The 21,204-nt window shown below is 39.1% G+C and overlaps 1 protein-coding gene across 1 annotated transcript in view; it reads right to left on the bottom strand.

Moving 5' to 3' along the window:
- LOC138624093 (uncharacterized) overlaps nucleotides 1–21,204 on the bottom strand; it is an 87,790-nt gene that overhangs the window by 10,331 nt on the left and 56,255 nt on the right. Inside the window, exon 4 of the mRNA XM_069703997.1 lies at nucleotides 2,537–2,742. Within this exon, the coding sequence (XP_069560098.1) occupies nucleotides 2,537–2,742 (206 nt within the window). The remainder of the gene's footprint in view (nucleotides 1–2,536; nucleotides 2,743–21,204) is intronic.

The raw sequence follows: 21,204 nt of genomic DNA, 5'->3' as shown, positions 1-21,204 counted from the left end.
TAAAATTACAGCTCATTACTAGCGTGGATACAGGCTTCAACAGCATAATGATGCAGAAGCACATTACCACTGCCACCATATTTATTAATTAGGAGTTGACTAGCTACATTCCTTGCAAAGGCGGTTAATGGGAAAAAAAAAAAAGTTATTGGCTTTGTTGAGTTAATTACAAACAGCCTGTCTTATTTTAGTTAAGACAAATACTGAAGCAAGGACTTGTGTAGAACACAACATTTTAATATGGGCACAAAAAGCAGTTGAGGGTGATTTAAAAGGTCACTTCTGCTACTATAATATTTTTTTTAATTAATTTTAATAAGCAGAGGAGTTTGCCTGAATCCCAGCATTCAGTTGATGAAGCGAAATCATTTAAGTTATATTAAAACTGTGATTTGATTTTCAAAAGTACAACCAGGAAGCAGTATTCTAAGAAACCTTTGTATTTACAGGTTCCAATGTAAAAAAAATTCCCACTGGCCCACTTAGCCAGGTCAGGGTTTTACTGGCCCCTTGTATATTTTCACTGGCACCGCAATCACAAGATGAAAACAACTCTTTTCCATAATTTTTGGTGAATTATTACACACAAGTATAACGATGAAGTTCTTTGTGGTTTTGGTCATTTACGATATGAGAATAGAATTTGTGATAATAACATTTCAGTATGGATGACCTTGATAATAAACTCTTGTGTCAGGACCAAAGACAAGATAAATAAATCTCAGTGTTTCCCGAAGGATAATAATTTACTTGTGGTTGGTGCAACATGTGACCGACGTGCATGCAGAGACTCATAGAGTTTCGAGAAGGAGAGTGAAACACAGGTTACTTCCTCAAGCTACAATTTACAGATACCCCCTAAATGCCTCACATGCGGACTATTGGTAGACCCAAGCGGCCAACCTAACGTGGCGTCACCTTTTGGTTTGTGAACTGTTGTTTTGAAGATTAAAGTCTGGCATTCGGTCTTCATTTTTTTTTTTTTTTTTTTTTTTTTTTTTTTAGAGCCAGATGTGACCGTATTTGGACGAGCTGGGGAGGAGCGAGGGATGAATCTGATGGAGATCAGAGAGAAGCCAGACTGAACCGCAGGCATGTCAGTGAAATCAGGCCTGCCCCCAAACAATACCTCTCTTTGAGGCCTAATATGTAATTAATTATGGAATTATTTCCACATGGACCACCAGAACTCTGATCAGAATGAGGCCATTTAGTTAATGAAAGCATAAAAAAATGCATTGACTTTGTATATGATGAGAGAAGTTGATGCTTTTTGAATGGGAATCTGCTGGAGCCAGAGGTTTTTGGAGCCGACCCCTAGCAGCCCTCAGTGGTATTACACTTCAAGGCACTTCCACATTGGAATCACTCTTCAGACTTGCAGGTTACAGTCTAAGACAGGCCCATTCAACTTGCGGCCCTGAGGTCGGATACGACCCGTCAGATTTTTTTTCTTTGGCCCTGGCATGTGAGTAAATAAAACAAAGTTATAAATCTCTGATCTTCTTCACCATGAACCGTAGATAGAATGTCAGCAAGTAGAGTGCATCTTAATGGCAGGACCTTGCCACAAACACCTGAAGACCTCATTTGCTCAACCTCCAGTCAACAACATTGCCTTTTCTGCCTGCTGCTTGCTGACACATCTGCAGACCACACTGACTTACACGTCCTTTATTGGGAAACTCAACAAAACATACCAAAGTTCCTTCCATGAATGTAAAAAAAACCCTCTTTCTTTCTCGTATGTTGCTTTAGCAAACATAGTTTTTGAGTAGCAGTAAGAGCCTGAGAGCACATCTCGTAACGCATTTGACCTTTCCCACATGTATTTCAGCGAACCATGATGCATTTCGTCAGTCACATATCTTGAAAACGATGACATCATCTAAACCATGCTCACATCACAGCCTCTGATTGGTCACAGACTCATAAACTGCATAAACTTCTACCTGTCGGCCCAGCAGTTTGTGGGAGCCTGATTTATCAGAAACGTGCAGCCTGTCAAAGGATCTGCTTTCTGCAAATTACGGATTACAATACCTGTATTTGTAATCTGATTACATTATCTGCCAAATGTTGCTTTGTAATCAGAGAGTAGATATTGTTTATGCCAGGAAACTAATGTATTATTTACAAGTTAGATGTTAATAAAAACAGACTGTTCATTTACTAATGGTTTACAGTACCGCAGGCATCGTTCCAATTAGCAATATCAAAATGGGAAAGAAGACTAAGTGAAAACAAGAGAGGTGGGGGTGCTGGGGGTCAGACAACAACATGTTTTCAGAGATGATTATTTGGATGACACACACAGTCACCGCTTCTTGTTTTGAAACTCACATAAAAATGAAATGCTACTTGAAAATATTGTTTTATATATTTGGCAGACCTGAATACAACCAGTGTGGAAAGACTGTTATCACCATTTTAATCATTAATCGATCTGTGTTCTGCATACGAAGTTCAGCCCAAAGGCACTTCAAGTAAATAAAAAACATACAGATGTGAGGGTTAATGAATACAAAGTACTCACTTGATGAGCAGGATCTCTGTCAGTACTCCAAAAGATGCTGCTGCCACTTTAAACGTTGTGGGAGGAGGAGGGTCGGTGAAAGCGGTCATCATGCAGTAAACAAGATAAGGCACCAGTCCCAGCAAAACAAATGCTGTGATCAGCACCAGCCACGTCTGCCACTGGAAGCTCATCCACCGCCATGGACAACTCTTCTGCAGCTGGTACTGGAGGAGAGACAGAAGGAAATGTCATGACATCACCACATAGTCACACCGTTCATCTAATTACTCGGTATTCAGACAAATGATTCAAGTAACCTGAAGCCAGAAATAGAAAGGAAGGTTTTAGTGCTGCGGGTTCTGTGGCTTTAGGGGATGACATGATGGGTGTCCAGTCAGTTTAGCCCTTCAGCTGGAACAGCTGGCTGGACTGTCATTAAATATTCCTCTCAGGATTAACTGAGAACGCAGGTGGTCCCGTAACTTTTCAATCAGTTCAAACTTTCTTTGTCCAAAAACTGCAAACCAAAGACTTTCACATCAGCCTCAGATTGTACTTTGTGAATGCTAACAGGCTAAATTAAGATGGTAAACTATGGTAGTCACTACAAATGATCAACTTCAACACATATTGTCAATGTGATCATGTTAACACACTAACGTTAGTGTTTAGCTTGAAGCACCGCTGAGCCGAATGCTGCTTTTGATTCAGCTCGGTGTGGGTCTCTAAACTGAAGTACTGACAAGGGACACTTTTTCATTCACTACAAATTTCACCAAGAGGCAGAGGCTCTAATTTCACTCAATTTAACAGCGTCCACAAACAGTGAACAATAGTATATCAATAAGTGTAATTATTGCAAAGTTAATGGTGTACTTTTGTGAGGAATATTCTGACTAAATTGCTGTAAAATATAACAAGTGACAACCGCTTCTATTTGTCATTTATCCTCCTCTGTTTCATTGATGTATCGAGTTACGCTGACAATTATATGCTGCCTGCAATAAGAAGACGAGTTTGCAGTCAGCCAAGTTGATTGCTCACATTTGGTTTCAGGAATTGTGGAAAACGTAGAGCATGACTGAATGAAAACAACAACCACTGACACAATGAACTGAGCTTATTGAGAAGCTGCACAGCAATACAGCCGGGTTCTGCAACTCTATGACCCGAACAAATAGTGCACCTTTTTCATCTTTTGTCACGATGGGAGTGAGTTAAACAGTAGAAATATGACAGTCATGTACAATGTTATCGAGCAGGAATGTGCACGTGTAAGTATCTCATTTACCAACACAAAGCTCTGCTGGATGATGCCGTGTTACAGCAAAAGCTGAGCCAGCTTCAACCTTTTAACTGGTTCATCCAGTATATTTTGCCAGAGCACCAACAGACAGGCTTCATTCAAATTAATAACAGTCACGACTTAAAAAACTGGGCTTTTGAATCTTATTCATTTATTAATGAAAGGATTATTTCCAGATGGACCACCAGGAAACTAAGGAGACACTTTAGCTAACAACACCAAAGTAACTTGTGGAGATATTTGATTGACTGAGAATTTTATGGCACTATTTGAATGGGAGTCTATGGAACCAGAGACTTTTTGGAGTCAACCTCTAGTGGCACTTGGTGGTATCGCAGCTTAAGGCAGTTCCACATCGACCTCATTTTTCAGACCCCGATTGCTACGTCCACTTTTATACGCAGTATAGTATAGAGTGGTTTGGAACCAGGCTAGAAAGATTCTTAGTCTTGTCAAAATATTAGCCACATGTGAAAAGATCTGACCGAATTAATGTCTGACTTTGGCAAATTAAAGACTTGTGATTTCAGCCATCAAGACCTCACAAACTAGTATCCTGGCCAAACAGTGGCTGTAATAGCCAACGTACACTGAGCTACAGAGCCTTAAAGTGAAACCTGACAAGTTTCCACATGTAGAAATCCTGGTGATTGTGACCCCATAAAAGAGAGTTTACAAAATCCTATTATCCGAATAAACTCATAAACCTACACCGTTTTTACTTCAGGCTTTGGCACTAGTTTATATAAAAGTTAAACATTTAAACAGGGATAAAAAAAACAAAAAAACACATATACACAGGCACATACATAAAACACAAAAAAAATGCATGCAGTCATTAAGCCAGCATGCAAACACGGCCTTAAGTCCTCGCCAAACATCGCCTCGCTCTGGAGACAAACCAAACCACTTAAACAGCGTTTGATTAGTGTCTGGAATTCATCTGCAAATGCACACTTGCCTTGTCCTCTTTCATGGCTGCTATTCATTAATTAGATTCGTTGTGCAACTGAGCTATCCTCAATGTTTAAGGTTACATCAGGCCCCAGTAAGTGGCTGCCTGATAACAGAATGCATCCATCTTCATTACTCAGCCCTTTCTGTCGAGGCTTGCTCCTCCACAAGTGAGCTATGTCAGGAGGTTCTAAGGAACTGAAACATTTCATTGCATTCAGATCCTGAACTTTTGCCTCCTTTGATTTTGGTCACTCTGATTGAATTACTGGGTTGCGGTTTCTATTCATATCGGGTTCTTGTCTGGAGATTTTTCCTTCTCAAGGTGGAACGATGTTGCAGCCAAATGAAAACTAAACACTCTTTTTATGGTTTTTGAATTACAAATTCTCTTCATGAATACAAAGTAAGGATTGTTAGATAACTATTACATCCAAGTCATTTGTAAATCCTGCGGTAATGTCACATTCCATCTGTCCTGTGTGTACTGGATCACTCTGAAATGACTCATTATTGTTGTCAGCAGTTGCACGAGTCAGAAGATTAGCTCTTTTTAAAATTAATCCAGTCAATTACACAAAAAAAATTTAAACTATTTTTACTCTCGATCAGAGTCACAGTCAGGTCATAACTGGGAAATTCAATTCATTTAGAACGAGGCTACTAATAACTCAGGAATAGTTATTTGTGAAATTAGATTTCTATCAAATAAATTATTCAATTAATCAAATTAAACTCCAAGCTAATGTTAAATTGGTCTGCATTAAGTTCAGTAATGTAAACCAGCTCCCTGTATGTCTCTGCTGATGGAAGTGTATGGCAAGAAAAAAAAAGAATCTGTAAGCTCACTATATTTTTTGCCAAAGAAAGAGCAGACATTCAGATAAATGTCTACACAAACCAAAACACGTGTTTTCAATCTTGGAGGAAACATGAATAGACTCAACTCCCAAGGTAACAACAGAACAAAGTGTTGCCACATAGTGAGGGCTTTCTTTTGTTATTTCGGGAACGGAGCCTGATAACGCAAGCTATTAAAAATGGAAGAAATGTGGTGGTCAGTCCTGAAGGTCTGGGCATCTCAAAGCAATTGAACACATTTTGGTGACAATCCTGAAAAGTCAGATTTAAATGAAGCTGTTAGCATTGGATCCATGAGCGGGACCTCAGCTTTTAGTCATCAAGGCCAAGCCAGTCTGAATAAGGTTAAAAGCAGCTCTGTATGGTTATTGTATTCCCTCAGCCGAATTAATTATCTGTGCGGAAGCTGAGTGAGGCAACAATAAGGAGACAGGCCATCACATCTGTCTTGTCTCCATGTGACTCCACGTGGAATGAAAGCAGATTTTGAGTATTTTGGAGAGCAGTGTTTCAAAGGAAAAGGAAACGCAACAGTCCATTTATTTAGGGAAACGATGATTAAAGAAACACTATACGAGGATATGTATCACAGGTTTGGCAGTCTTTCGGAGAAAAACGCCGTCTTTCTGAAATTACATTTACTCTGCCCCTAACTTTAAAATTCAAATAAAACTTGGCAATCCAAACACGAGTCTGAGAAGCGAGTCATGGACTTAAAAAGCAACAAGCAATACATTAACCACTGCTTAAAAAAATCTCAGTCTGTTATTTACATCCAGATGTTTTATGACTTTGACCTTTAAACAGAATACCAATCAATCAATACAGGAGGGAGGCAGCCTATTGGGAATATTTAGATCCACACATTGTGAAAGTAGGGCACTATTTATCCAAACACAATCATTATTAATACCTGGACAGTCAACCCAAATACATTTTCTGCATATTTTCTACATTAGCCTCTCTCCTCCAGAAGTACACACACACATTGTCCAGCAAAGAGGGAATTAATGAACCACAGCTATCGCATTGTTACACCAAAGGAGACAATCAGACAAGTACAATATCATCCTCATCAACTCATGGTCAGAATCTTTGACCCATCATTTAAATGACTCTTATTGTGATATAATATCTGATATAATAAAAACAAAAATTATATGAAAGTTTGAGTATACTATAGGGAGGAACAAACTGCTACAGAAGCAGGTAATTATATGATAGATGAATGAAAGAATCAATACTTGAAATTCAAATAATGAATAGTATACAAATAACAAATTATTTCAGACAGAAGCAGAAAGAAGCGGTCTAGCTGCTGCAGGGAGAGTCTATCAGCTGCCGCAAACTAGGGAATTCATTTTTTTGTTCTGAATTGAGTGAATGTTTCCCATGTTTTCCACATGGGAAACATCACATGTATGACACATGTTAACCATGTTGCAACGTATGAAAACATAGGGAAAATATGTGAAAAAGTTGTCAAATGGGAATCTAAATGGGCTTCACACATTACACCATGAAAATCTTCTAAAACCACGTTTCACGTGCAAAATCCCATGTGGTCACATTTAATCACATGAGTTTTTGCATATGTGGATGTGGCTTTTCTGAAAGGTAAATTTAATTTGTGGTTGACTTTTTTTTTAATGTTTTCAGCTAAGGCCCCTGAAAAAAGTGTAAAATATGGTTTTGGTTCATACATACAGCACATTATGTTATGCTAAATAATATTTACACAAACAAGACTGCAAGATAAATGCTAACAGGTCCCAGGAAAAAAAATAAGTCAACATGCTTAGCTTTATGCTTTGACTTTTGTATATCCAAACAATAACTTTTACTTTTAAATGAGAAAAAAACCCTCCAAATATTTCCCCAAAACTTTGCTATAGTACCAATGTCCTTGGAAACATGATGTCAATACTTTACTGTGGGTAGTAAGCTACCAAAGTATGCGGACATTAGCGTTAATCTTAACTTCTTTACAATTTTGCTCCAATAATTTCAGTTTTAGAACGATGAAAAACTGCCTCTACCCACTTTAAAGCTTGACAGACTTGCCATGTCTAGATAACTCCTTACAGACTTTCATAGTTCTGAGAAGAAGTTTAGCAAACAGTTGATTAAACCTTCGTGGCACTGAGCTGTAGTGCAGCAAGTTTGGCAAATTACCAAACTGTTTTACGACAAGTTCTACAAACATCACATAATGCTAATTGTCACAAAGAGCATTTTTTTTCCCATACACATTAGACCAAGCGGCTGTAAAACGATAAATACATTTTTCTGTGCGTCACAAACTCTGAGAAATGGTTTAATAATTTTTGGAGGAATATTAAGTGCTTTATGTGATTATTTAATTGTTTTCATATAGGCATCAACAGGAAGTCAACTGGCTCAACCGGCAGAAGTCTCGCAGGCAGCGGGGTGAAGACGCCTGCCAAGACATGGTGAATGTCTTGTGCACATATTTCATGGGGATATCTAGTACTTCTTACTACAGCCACGCCTCAGCACATGCTTTATGCTTGTTTTTAGTTCGTTATGAATTGTAGTGTGTTGTCCCTTCTTGTTCTGGATATCATACAGTATATGCCTGCATGTAATTGAGGAATCATACAGATTTGCTGCTATAATATACATTACCACATATTAAGATCCAAGCACTTGCTGCCGTAGAGGTTCAGATTGATTTTCCTCTGCTGGCTCAGTACTTAGTAACCTTTAACTGGCCGTTCTGAGTCTATCGACACACTATGGTCAGATCTTCTAATTTAAGGTGCAACACAAATTAACTGTGTAATGTGGAAATGCCAACCAGCTCCTGAGACAGTCTGCTCGTTTGCTAACAACAGGAATGAAGTTCTACTTAGTGGGACCAAACTCAAAAGTCTGTTAACTTATTGAGATTAAAAGTCTCATGCCCGTCCGCCCTCCCCCTCACCCGCCCTCCTCGCCTGCCCCCTCCGTGGCCCCTTCCCCCCAGGCCGGCAGCACACCTCCAAAGGAGAAAGGTGATTGATGAGAGCTATCAGGCTGTTTGGAATCTCTTCTCACATTAGACTCCTTATGCATCTACGCTGTTTGAACGCACACTGGGAGGGAGGGGGGAGGGAGCAACGGGGGCTGTTCATCCTCTGACTTTTTAGAAGATAAGTACTCATACTAAAATATTTACCTTGTACATTAATCTCTGGGAAATTAATTTGCCATTATACTTTCTCCCTGGGAAAAAAAAGAGACATTTTAATAGAGAAGTGAGATTCCCACTCCCTAATCTTCATGCTTACTGAGCTTTCTCTCTTTTGACTCACTTGTGGGACTGCTCGGAAATTAATGTCCCTGAGCGAGCGATGTATGGACAGTCAGGGTGGATCCTATCATCGACCACTGAGGCTCTCCTGAGAAGGGTTAGCTGGAGAGGTGAACAGGAAAGGAGAGGAAATAATGTTTTCTATGCGTATCCCTAACAGATGTGCTCAATCACATTAATGCAAGCGCGGCACATTATTATGTACTAATTGCCAATGGATAGTACCATTACTATAATGTGCTGGCGATTGCGTAGCAGCAAACCAAGTGGGGTCCATTCTGTTCCGACAACTAACCTCATTGTACCAAAAGACAAGAACCAAGATGAATAGTGAGAACCAGAGCCCTCCATGAAAAGTAGTTTGTGCTGCAGTTGACTCCTGTTAACTTTTATGTTCCAGATCCTATGAGTTTTTGATATATTAGACAAAACTATGCAATAAATAAGGAATAATTAAAAATCAAAATGAGGTAAAAGTGTCATATTTTGCCTTGAAGGGGTCACTCCATTCAAATTGATATACTCAATATACTTGAGTCATTGGATTTGTCCATAAACTGAAGCTTTGTGGATTGGGCTGTAGGAAGGAAAAACTTAACTGACTAAAGAATTCACCTGCGTCGGCATGTCCAAGTAACCCAGGATTACTTCCAAAGCCAAGAGTTCGCATATCATTAGTTATTATTTTATCAGTTCACAGGGGACGTTGTTCATGACTACGTTCACTGTACGGGAGCCAGTCCTGTTGGCAAACAGAAGGGCATCTGTGTCCTTCTGTTTGTTGGATTTGGTAAATTTAACACTCAATCTGTGCTTGTTACCTCACCTTTATTAATTTGTGTGCCCATATAGTGTTACAACTGGCACATCCAGACTGAAACTGTGAGCAACAATGCACGAGTCTCACCTTGTGGCTTGTTAAGGTATGTTTGCAGATCAGCCAAAGATCTTAAATTTTTCCGTATCATAATAGCTGGGCTTGTTAGTCCGAGCTTGCAACACATGAACAATGCTGCTGCTTTATTTCCATGTCTTATATTCAGTTTTATAGTTTGGTTTAATGTATGCAACCATCAAATGCACATCTAATACCTTTTCACAGGTTTCTTGTGTTAAAGAGTGGTGTCTCTTTAACACAAGAGACCTGTAAAAACCTGTTGTTTGGAAATGGTGTTTCCCAAACAATTCATGGAGCTAACGTTAATCAGATAGTTGACTAGAATTGATAACACTTGACTACAATAGTTGTCTTGTCAGTCGGCAAAACTGCTGGTTACCAAGTAGAAATGACAAAGCTGCTTTTTTTCTACTTCTGTTTGTATTATGAATTTCAGCTGCCCCTGATATCCTTATAAACTACATATGTGCCCTGTGAGAATGGAAAGCTTGACAGGCGCACCAACAGTAACTTGGCAAATGGTGGGTTGTGGCTGCATGTGTCCTTGCGGGGAAGTGTAAGACAGTGCATGTGAGTAGGAAAACAGAGGTTGCATTGTGTGGACCAGTTTGTGTGTCAGAGAGACAGAAAGAGGGAGAGTTTGTCTGTGAAGGGTAGGGTTTTGGTCATCTGCCATCGGATAAGATATCCTGACAAGGCAATCAGAGAGAAACAAATTCTGCAGCCACACGGGTTCAACTCTCTCGTTCTTCACCCTGATTAGCTTTTGAAAAATGGAGCACAGTTGAAATTGGTTTTGTATGAGAGGCTTCAGATCTGTCTCTTGTCAGGATTATTGCCACCTGTCTTCATTGGCTGCAAAGGTCTGTTAATTAATCTGCCTCTCCTCCTTAGTGGCCGTAGAGGACGGGGGGGAACAATGTTCTGCCTCACCTCCTCGGCACCGCTGTGTCAGACGTACTATCGTAAACATGTACGCGTTTGATTTAGGATAAGAGTTCTGTGACGTTAAACAACACTCCTACTCAGAATCATTCATTCACTTTCTAGTTTTATGATTGAAACTCTTTAATTGCATATTTTCGTTAATTCTGGGGATGGAAATCGGGAAATTTTGTTTGATGGACAGTAATATCTGTTGTGGTCAATCAAGCTGCAAATAGAGCTCTTCATAACTTCTCTCCACAATACAGCTGCAAAAACAACTATTTACTATCAAAGATATATATATATATATATATATATATATATATATATATACACACACACACACACACACACACACACACACACACACACACACACACACACACACACACAGTGTTCTCAGTTCTATTGGAAAGTAAGCCTGATATCAGCAAATGTAGGTGGAAGCCTCCAGCGAAGGGCACCAACATGTAATCCAGCATTGATTAATTGGACATGGATAGATTAATATGGCGCTGGATATCCATGCCAAGCTTATCAGAGTAAAAGTGTTATTACACAACCATCAGCTGTGTTGCTGTAAATGAGCAGGACAGTGGAGATGGATTTACTCGACCAGGATACTGCAGGGCCGGAGGAGGGGGGGGGCTCAGTGGACTTATTTCTTTTGTTGCATGGGGCCCAAATTCACTCCCCCAGGAACTTGCCATTGGCCCCAGCCCTGCAAAGTGTCAAATTGATCAAGTGTTTGCTAGGATTGTCTGCTCCTGAGTGTCTGCACCTGTGCATTCCTCCAAGTGTTCAGATCCCAGCGATTTGAAGGGAAGTTTGAACTTGGCCTGCTGTTTGCGGCCCAGGCGTACCCAGACTTGCCCGGCTGAGAGCAGTTTGTATTGTACACACACTCCTGTCACTCTCCGCTGTTCCTTTGGAATGTAAACCACCAGTGTCACACCAGTGCGGTACACAGGGGTTGCATGTTTTTGTTGCTGTGCAGGTGCAGGTGCAGTTTGGGATGCAGGACTGGAGCACTTTGCCAAGTAACCAAGTGCAAACAATTCTAAAGAACAATAACTGGGACTTAAGTGCAGACTTTTCTTATCCGTTACAAGTCTGAACAAAGAAAATCATGAGATAATGTTCATTTCTGTATATTTCCCTTCTAAATGCACGCCACTGTAGCCTTAATCAACAGCACCTTTACATATGCTTGATGAAAGTAAAAATGAGCTGTTGTTTCTCCAAGGACATCTTTTCATAAGAAGAATACTTTTTCATTTAGCAGATGCTGAAATGCAGAACAGTGTTGTTGTCGCCCACAGGTATAATCAACCAGAAAATTAATAATCCTTCTGCAGGTCTACAATAAATCATTACGCTTTGGACAATTAATAATGGAGGCGAAGCTTGGGATGTCTGATTACAATAGTTACGATGCATATCATCAAGATTTAAATTTAACATTTCACAATGGAGTTTCAGACACCAGTGCACATTACTGATGTTTAAATTTAGCATTAGGGCGGGTCATAGGGGTTGAGGGATGGTGTGCATCTCCATCCATAACTTGCTATTGCAAAATTATGGTACAGTACTTTTTGTAGCTATGAACTTAATTTTGATGCACAGTAAGAACAAATGTGACTCGTGATTAAAGGAAAAACAACGTAGGAAAAAAGTGCTTCATTGAGCCTCACGTCCGACACGTTGTAGAAGTACTTCATGTTAAGGATTAAACGAGTTGAATTTAACATCCCTGCACAGCACAGCTTTATAAGTATCATCAAAGAGTGAATCACACCGCTATGACATTTTATTTGACCTCTCTTTTTTAAGTCAAGGATGAGAATCAACTTATCTGCTTGAATAGAAGTTGAAATGTAATTTTTGACTTATTTGGTATGGTACATCGCTGTAGCATGGCTCTGCCTGACAGCTTCAGTTTTTTTGCTGTGATTACAGTCTGGATACGCTGCTTGTATTAGTGTTTGCTGAGCCACTCTGAAAGGCGGACCAATCAGCGACCAGTGTTGGTGGTTAATAAGTGTGTTTGTCCCGCACCTCTCTCACTGTGATTGGACATCTAGGTAAATAGTGACAGTGACGAGTGCAGCATTCAACTTTCGGTGTGCAGACCGGTTCAAAATAAATGCTCTGCGCCGCATCACGCTGCTGATGTTTAAAAAAAACAACCAAAAAAACACCCGTTACGAACCATTTTAATTTTTTTTACTATGCTCAGGGAAAAACACTTTGGTGGACACAGGCCCTAGGTATTAGCAGTGGTGGCAGGATGTCAGACGGCTTCAGTGCATGCTGATTGGTTGAAATTAACCCGATGTCACACCTAGTAGGATGGAACGACTGTGAACGATTCGCTATGGAGGGTACGAGACCCATAAAGTGATGCAGTGAATTTGGCTCTGGGTACAGCAGCATACCATTGAAGTGTTCCACAGGAAAGTTGTCTGGGACCACTGCTTTTCTCTATTCTTATCAATGATAAAACCAATTTTCTGTATTATTTCTGAGGACACCACCTTTACAAATGAACTAATGAAAGGCTATGAAAACAAATGACTTCAAGTGGATGTCTAAGTAATCAAACACTATTCCGTTTTAAGTATTTCCAAGACCAAATGGATAATTTTGACTCTAGCCATGCACTGAAGAGAGAAAATCAGTTATGTCTTTCAGAAGAACAAGTAAGTAAGGCTCACTATCTATCATAATGACCAAATGTCCTGATGTCTTGGCTAAATTAGAACTTAGTAAACTGTTCAAGTTAAAAAAAAAAAAAAAAAAAAAAAAAGGAGCGAGGGTAAGCTCAGAATAAAGCAGTATGGCAAGTACTTATATTGTGGAATACACTTTCCACTTCAGGGTTCCACTTCAAGATCAGGGTTTCAGTTATAATAGGGGACCTTTGTCATCATGGTTACAATAATAATAATAAAAAAAAAAAAAAACGACTTCAGGTTTAAAATAGGAAACAAACAGCTGTGATCACCTTACTTCCACTTTTGTTGCTGTCATAATCACTACAGCCATTACAGGGTGCTACCGCAATAAAACACAACTAAGGGTCATAATAAACTGCTTGCCCATGCAACCTATGGGTTTGTGGTTTATGAGAGTTATTCTCCCTTCTTTCTAACTAAAGTCTTCGGTATCAGCTCCACCACACAGGGTTTTGGGTTCGTCCAGCATTATGTTAAGGAGATTTGAAGAGATATAACAATTTTTTAGTGCTCCCCAAAAACAGATATTGTACCAATTAAATTACAGTCCTGACATTGTCAAAATGTATTTTCTTCTTTTTGATAATAAACAAACACAGGATAAACAGATGTCCTTGTAAAAATCAATTAAAAACTTTAGTTTAAGCTCAAGAAGGACCTCAGTAATAAATAAACAAAAAAACAACACCCATTTAAAACGTATTTAGTAAAAGTTATTCATGTCCAAAGAAAAGTTCCAAATTTTGAGCATCTGGTTTCTGTTCTTCTCTGACAAAATAATAAATGATAAAGACGGTGAGTTTCTTTCTTTTTAACTGCGTAGCTCACACCTGTACATAAACCTTCCATGCACCAAAACCTGACATCTAACAATAATTTTAGATTATTATTTTTACTGCGCCCTCAGAAGCCAGGTGTGCAGAAATCTGACTCACCGTGAGGCACTGGTAACACCGGCACCACTCAGTTTTGACATCCAGCTTTCAAGAGTCACAGAAGAAATGGTGAAAAAAACACGGGGGTCCAATACCTGAGCGGGGTAGTCAGCGCATTGAGCGGACATAAACTTCCTCCACCTGACATGTGGTGGGAAGAGGATTAGTTACACACACTCAGCCTTGGCTGACTCACAGTTTGTAGAATCACAAAGTAATCTCCAGGCACATTCACTTAGGAGGCAGCTTGATGATCCCAGGTCAGTGATTTATTCATTTTAGACACGTTGCGAGGCTGTAAGAATTTGTCAAGTTAGAATCCTAATTAAAACTGTTAATCACAGATTCCTGTTTGTTCAGCACTCGAGTGAGATGAAAAATGTGATCAAATTATTCATTGCTCCTTTCAGACAGGTAAGGCAGCATAGCTCCGAGAATCAATGTGCTGCAAAAGATTTTTATTTTGGCTTACGAAGAGTTGTCCTGACTTTTTTAATTAATTTGATATACACAAAATTACAGGTTGACATTAACAATTTAACCACCTGGTCAAATCAGATTTATTTGTTCATGTAGATTAGTATAAATTGAGACATTGAAAAATTGAGCTCAGGGCAATGAAACATATGCAATGGACTGGATTAAAGTGCACACTCAGAACCAAAAGCAGTAAGCTGCTCCTATTCAAAGCGAAGACTGCAGCTATGTTACATTCCACTAAAGCAATGTGACTAATGAGAGACCACTTCTTTATCTTAGCCCTAATATGTCATACTCCTCACTATGAGTTGTTGTGTTTAAATCACCCTATTGACAGGGTTTTTAGGTGCATGTTGTAGTAAGAAAAACAATTATGATGGCAGACCACTATTATACAGTTTGCTTAGCTTAGACATGTACAGTCCTTCTGATCTAACCAACACAAAACCCCAGAGGGTGGAGGGAAAATCCCGGTATTATCTTAGTTTCAGTTCTAGAAATGGAACCTGGGAAACATCAGGGAGTCTAGCAGTAGGGCCGAACAACACAAATGGTGGTATGGCTGCCTGCTGTGAGGACCCTACTAAAAACAATGTGGAACGCAGGCAGGCGGTCAATCTAAAGACCAGTAGTGGGCCCCTTTGATGTACAGTAGCTGCCTGATAACTTCAAGAATGTATGAAATATTGCATCCCACAGTTTGACCAAGAGACCCTTCTGAATGTATATGGGCACTATATGGATAAAGAAAAGCCTTAATCAACATCAGAATGAAGGTTCATGTTATTCTAATCTTAAATAAAGATATGAATTACAGCTCAAAAACATATTGAATGCTTATATGTGGCTGTCAAAGGTTATACCAAACTGTCAGTCATGATTTACTGCTCTGTAAACTCCACTAAGAGACACTACCATGACAATGACGGCTCCGCAGGGGGAGCTCTGCTTTGACTCATCCCTGAGCCTCACAGAATAGAGTGTGGAAAGATAATTAATCTGCTGCTTGATATGATCGCAGGTGTACGGCCAAGTAAACCTGTTAGGGCAGTTTGTAGCAAAAGTAAACTGCTCACCCCTCAAAACTACCCCTTTCTTCACAGTCATATTATCAGACTCACATTTTTGAAGTGATAAGTTAATGAAACACAGGCACGTAACTGAAATAATATTTGCCTTAAAACTTGATTTAAACTCAGGGCCTCTCATCAAAACAGGACCTTAAGGTCAGATACTAAAGCTGAACCCACCTATTGGACCATATTCTGTCAGCTGATGTCATGTTTTAATAGCTGCTCTTAGGCTCTAGTCTTGGAGACCTGGGTTTCAGTTTTATTTTGCAAATGTATTGATATCTGCAAAACATAAATGTGAAATACATGTATTTGTATATATTTGTGGTCATTTAGAAAGTGCTCAGTTCATGTCATGATCAATATTCATTAGTAACTTAATCATTAAAAGTTGATATCATGTTTTAAAAAACAATTACTGGATGACATATCTTTATCTTTTTTCTAAACTTTTAAAAGCTGTCATTGGCCTCAGAATTTCAAGCAGAAATCGTATTTTTTTTTTAATGATTTTCGGTGGCTAGCCCAGTTTTACCAGACCTAAATTCACAGAATGACTATACGGGTCTGGTACGCTCCATAGGGAATAATTTCCAGTTGTTGCATCCAACTGGACTTGTGTTAAATAAAAAAAACTATTGGAGAAGCCTTTAACCAATCGGTATGCGCCAAAACTGTCTGAATGTTGACCATTGCTGCAACTACATTTAGAAAAAAGAACTCACACTTTCATCAATTCATTCAGTTGGTGTATCGGTTAATAACTTCAATAGTCATTTGAACATTTTGACTGTTTATCAGCACAGTGAAATGTTCTGTTTTTGCAGGATGGACAAACTGAAGCCTCTCATGACACCAAGTACATCCAACAGAAAAGTGAAGGTGATCAAACTAGGAGTGTTTCCTATATTTACTGTGTTGTACTACACAGCAAAATACCTTGCCTAAGTGGTGTTAACACATACGTGTTGCTAAAGTGGTGCTGTCAAAAATACATTCCAAATGACACAATAACTGTGGATGTTGCAAACACATTTTTTCCCTAATGTTTTGTTAAGTTTGAGCTTGTCTAATATATAGCACATACGTAAAATTAATCTCAACTACATACCCAAGAGATGTCTAATAAGATGTTTGGTTTGGATTAGGAGGTACTACATCTCTGAAACATATCAGTTGTGTAATTTTTTTTACACAACAGTACACCACCTCAGGTTTTAAGCAAGCAGCAACCAACAGTGATGTCAACCATCGGTTTGTGAAAGGCCGTTTTAAATCAGCGAGGTATGTCAATCACTTTTGCAGCTTATTTGCTATTAATGACAGGATTATTTTCAGATGGACCCCCAGAACACTATAAGAAGGAGCAACTTCAGCTAGAAAAATTGAAATAACCCTTGGAAAAAATGTAATGAGATTTGTATGAGACTGGTTGAAGTCTATGGAGCCAGAGGCTTTTTGGAGCCAACCTCTAGCGACATTCATGTGCAATGTTTACACTGTGTAAAGTGTATCATTTCTATCTTAAAATAAATCTGATGAACTGCCTTCAAGAAATCTAACTACTATAATTATTTTTTGAAGATTATTTTTTGTTTGTATTATTTGTGAATATTCTGTACAAGAATAATCCACAATGTAATGTGTTACATAACAAGTATGAATTGTTACATAATACGTGTACATTGAGCATTTGGGGTCCATATATTGAAACCTTCAACCTGTTTGGGTGAGGGTTTACACAAGTGACAGCAGTCAAACTCATGCAGGCCACAAATCAAGATCCTTCTCCAAGCTAACAGCCACTAGTAACTCTCCCAGGACTTCACTGTGGGCAACTCCTGCTTAGTGGGTACCAGTGTGAAGATTGTGCAGAAGATGATGTTCTGTAGAATAATTGGTCAACTTCCTCCATTACGACGTCCCACTTCTCACATTCACCAATGAAACAAGACAATTGTATAACTGCAGAAAATATAGCTTGTTCAAGGAAGGATTGCCTTGTCGCCACCATCTGTAACGAAACCATAAAGGGCCTTATACTGCACACTAAGTGCCTGTGATAAGACAGAAAGCATTACATCATGCCACAGTATATCTGTGTGCACTATCAATATGCAGGTTAATGTCTGTAATTTAACAGCAGTTTCTGATCCCTTCCCGCATGGGCTAAAAGCCATTCCAGTGAAATGTAAAACTGTAGAAAAGAGCTAGATTGACATAACTAAGTAAATCTATCTAAGCCATAGCGTGCAGTAGACACAAGTCCTGAAGAGCACAGAGATGTGAAACTAAATACAGTGACATCAGGCCCATTGATGCTGCTTATACAGGAAGCCTTCTTTTGTCTAAAAAGCTTCTTTGGCCCCTGAAATGCTTTTTGACTGCAGAAACAGAATATTTATAAGGTCATCTTGGGACATCCAATGGAAATATCATTAAAGACACTGTGGCGGACTGCAAATGGACTCTATTTATTTTAAACATATTGAGAAAATATAGAAAACATTATTATCTTTGACACAGTGATCCTGGTTTACAATCACTCTGAATGGCCACAATGGAAGGGGATATGAAAAACTGATAGAGGGGGCGGAGACATAACATTGTTTTAAAATGAGAATAACGCTGCCCATTTTAAGACAGCCTCTCCAGAGAGACATTGATAGAGTACCACCGGATTGTAAACATTAAAAGGGACACAAACAGTTGACGAACAAATGAAAAAAAGAAAGTTAAAAAGCGGGCGGATCATGACATAAAAAAGTGCGTGTGAATGTTGGATTGTTTGTTTCCAAATGCAACAGTTAATGGCTAACACAGACATACCCATCCTCTGTCAGAAATGTGTTTCATGCAACCGTCGGACATTCATTTCAGATAGACCATAAATCCTGCTTAACATGGTCATGTTTGTAGCAAGTATAACATTTAAAAATTTTGCAATCAAAATTTAAGAGCCATATTAATGCAAAATAACACTGCGAGGGTCGACTGACTCATTATTACTACCTATCTTCCTCTACCTAATGCCTCACTAATTAGGTTAGGTTAGGTTAGGTTAGGTAGTTACTTTATTAATCCCCGAAGGGGAATTTTTTTTCCGCTACAGCAGCATACAGAAGCAATAAGATAACAATAGAATAATAGAAAAACAATAAAATAGCAGTAAAATAGCAGTAAAACATATTAAATATAAATATAAAATATAAAATGCACAGTATATACAGTACAGTATATATATATATATATATATATATATATATATTACATACAATATATAATTCACAGGATGCTATGCTAACACTATGCATGCTGTGCTCAGACACCAAAGTAAGACTATCTAGTACTAAGCATAAGCAACAAGGTGTGAGTATGCAGTATTTCACTGGGGTTATCAAGGAGGCACCTCCCTTCACAGGTGTTTTATTGAGTAAGGCCGATGACACCTTGGGCAGCAGTCCTCACGTCCTAGAACTACTCCCCTCAATACTTACACCCACCACCCCTGCTCTACTGTTACTGATGTACCTACATACTTTGGCAACACTATTTTTGCTCAAAGCCACAAGATCATACTTCCTGTGATCAGTAACATTAGCTACTTAACACTAAACACAATGCATGTGACAATATGCCATTTTGACCTGATGATGACGCTGAATAAAAGGTCAGACAATTGTCAATGTTATTACAGTTTATTCTCTGGGGACTATGAATGTCTGTACAAAATGTCTATCACAATGCATACAATAGCTTGAGATATTTTGCTCAAAAGCACCGATGTCAGCCTCATGGTGATGCTGCAGTAAAAGGCATGAGCTCACCAAAGTCAGAATGGTTCATCATCTTTGAGCCATCAATGTCTGCTCCAGAATTAAGCCAATCAATCGCTGTTCAATCAATGTTTAACTATTCATGTAGACGGTTATATCCATCCAGTAGTTTCTCAGATATTTCCATTGGCATCAAAATGGTTGATCAAGCCAACCAACCAACCTACAAACCTACCAACGAACCTACCTACCAACCAACCAACCAACCAACCAACCAACCAACCTACGAACCTACCAACTAACTAACCAACCAACCAATCAACAGACTGACATTGCCATTCTAAAAGCCATTTGGCTAACATGGCTTAAATAAGTCTATTTTATTTGTGTTTCATCATTCTAAGTAAGTACTGGAACTATTACTGATACTTCTACTGTACACACCGAATGCTTGCTATATGTATAACATTACATCAATCTAAAATGAAAAAAAAGTCAACCCACACAGTTTGCCTTCATAGAAACTTAGCTGCAATGAAGGAAGCTCAACCAAGTCTTTTTACAAAGACTCAGTTGGTACCTTCTCAGTACAGATTTTTCAGCCTGTGAAAACAAAGAATAATTCTGTGTTGTAAACTAAACTGTTGCTGGAAGTCTATTTATTATCTAAGACTAGGAAAATATTGGCCATTGTTCATTACAGCCACCTTGCAGCGTGAGCATGCCAACATTGAAGTCAAAAATCCTTGCAGATGGCCACATACGATTTCTGATGGTATTTTTCAAATTTGGTGGACACTATATTAAAAAGAGCCTGCACTTTCAGGCCCCTCTCTTGTGGAACCAGTTCTCAGTTTTGGTTTGGGAGGCAGACGCATTCTTCCCTCACCCCACTTTTAAGATTATGCTAAAAGCGCTCCTCTTTGACAAAGCTTATATTTAGGCCTGGCTCAGGTGACCTTGAGTCATTCCTTTGTTATAGTGCTTTAGGCCTAGGCTGCTAGGGCACCTGCCATTATGCAGTGAGCTTCTCTCCTCTCTTTTTCACTCTCCAGGCATTTACAACGTACTTAACACCATTACGTCTCATAACTTTATGCCTTCCCTCTCCCATAGTTTTGTTTATTGTGTGCTATCTCTATCTGCAGTTCTCCTTGCTTATGTCGTTGCTTTTGTGTAGTTGTGTCCCTGGCCCTGGAGCTTCAGCTTTCTGGTCTGTGATTACTGGTCCCTCCAACAGTTTACTGTTTCAGATCTCTATACTGTTTTTTCTACTCTTCTTCTTCTCTTACGTCCATCGGTCGAAGCAGATGGCCGCCCAACTCGGAGCCTTGTTCTGTCAGAAACGCAGTTTTCTCTTCCCATGTTTCATTCCTCCAGCAGGGAGGGAGTTTTTCTTCCCTCCCTGCTGTCACTTGT

The sequence above is a fragment of the Brachyistius frenatus genome, unplaced genomic scaffold (assembly GCF_029030835.1).
Source record: "Brachyistius frenatus isolate BFR_SWC_R1_liver_20210118 unplaced genomic scaffold, ASM2903083v1 Contig_49, whole genome shotgun sequence".
Classification (NCBI taxonomy): domain Eukaryota; kingdom Metazoa; phylum Chordata; class Actinopteri; family Embiotocidae; genus Brachyistius; species Brachyistius frenatus.
The sequence above is the reverse complement of the archived record's forward strand: the minus strand, read 5'-3'. Positions and strand labels throughout refer to the sequence as shown.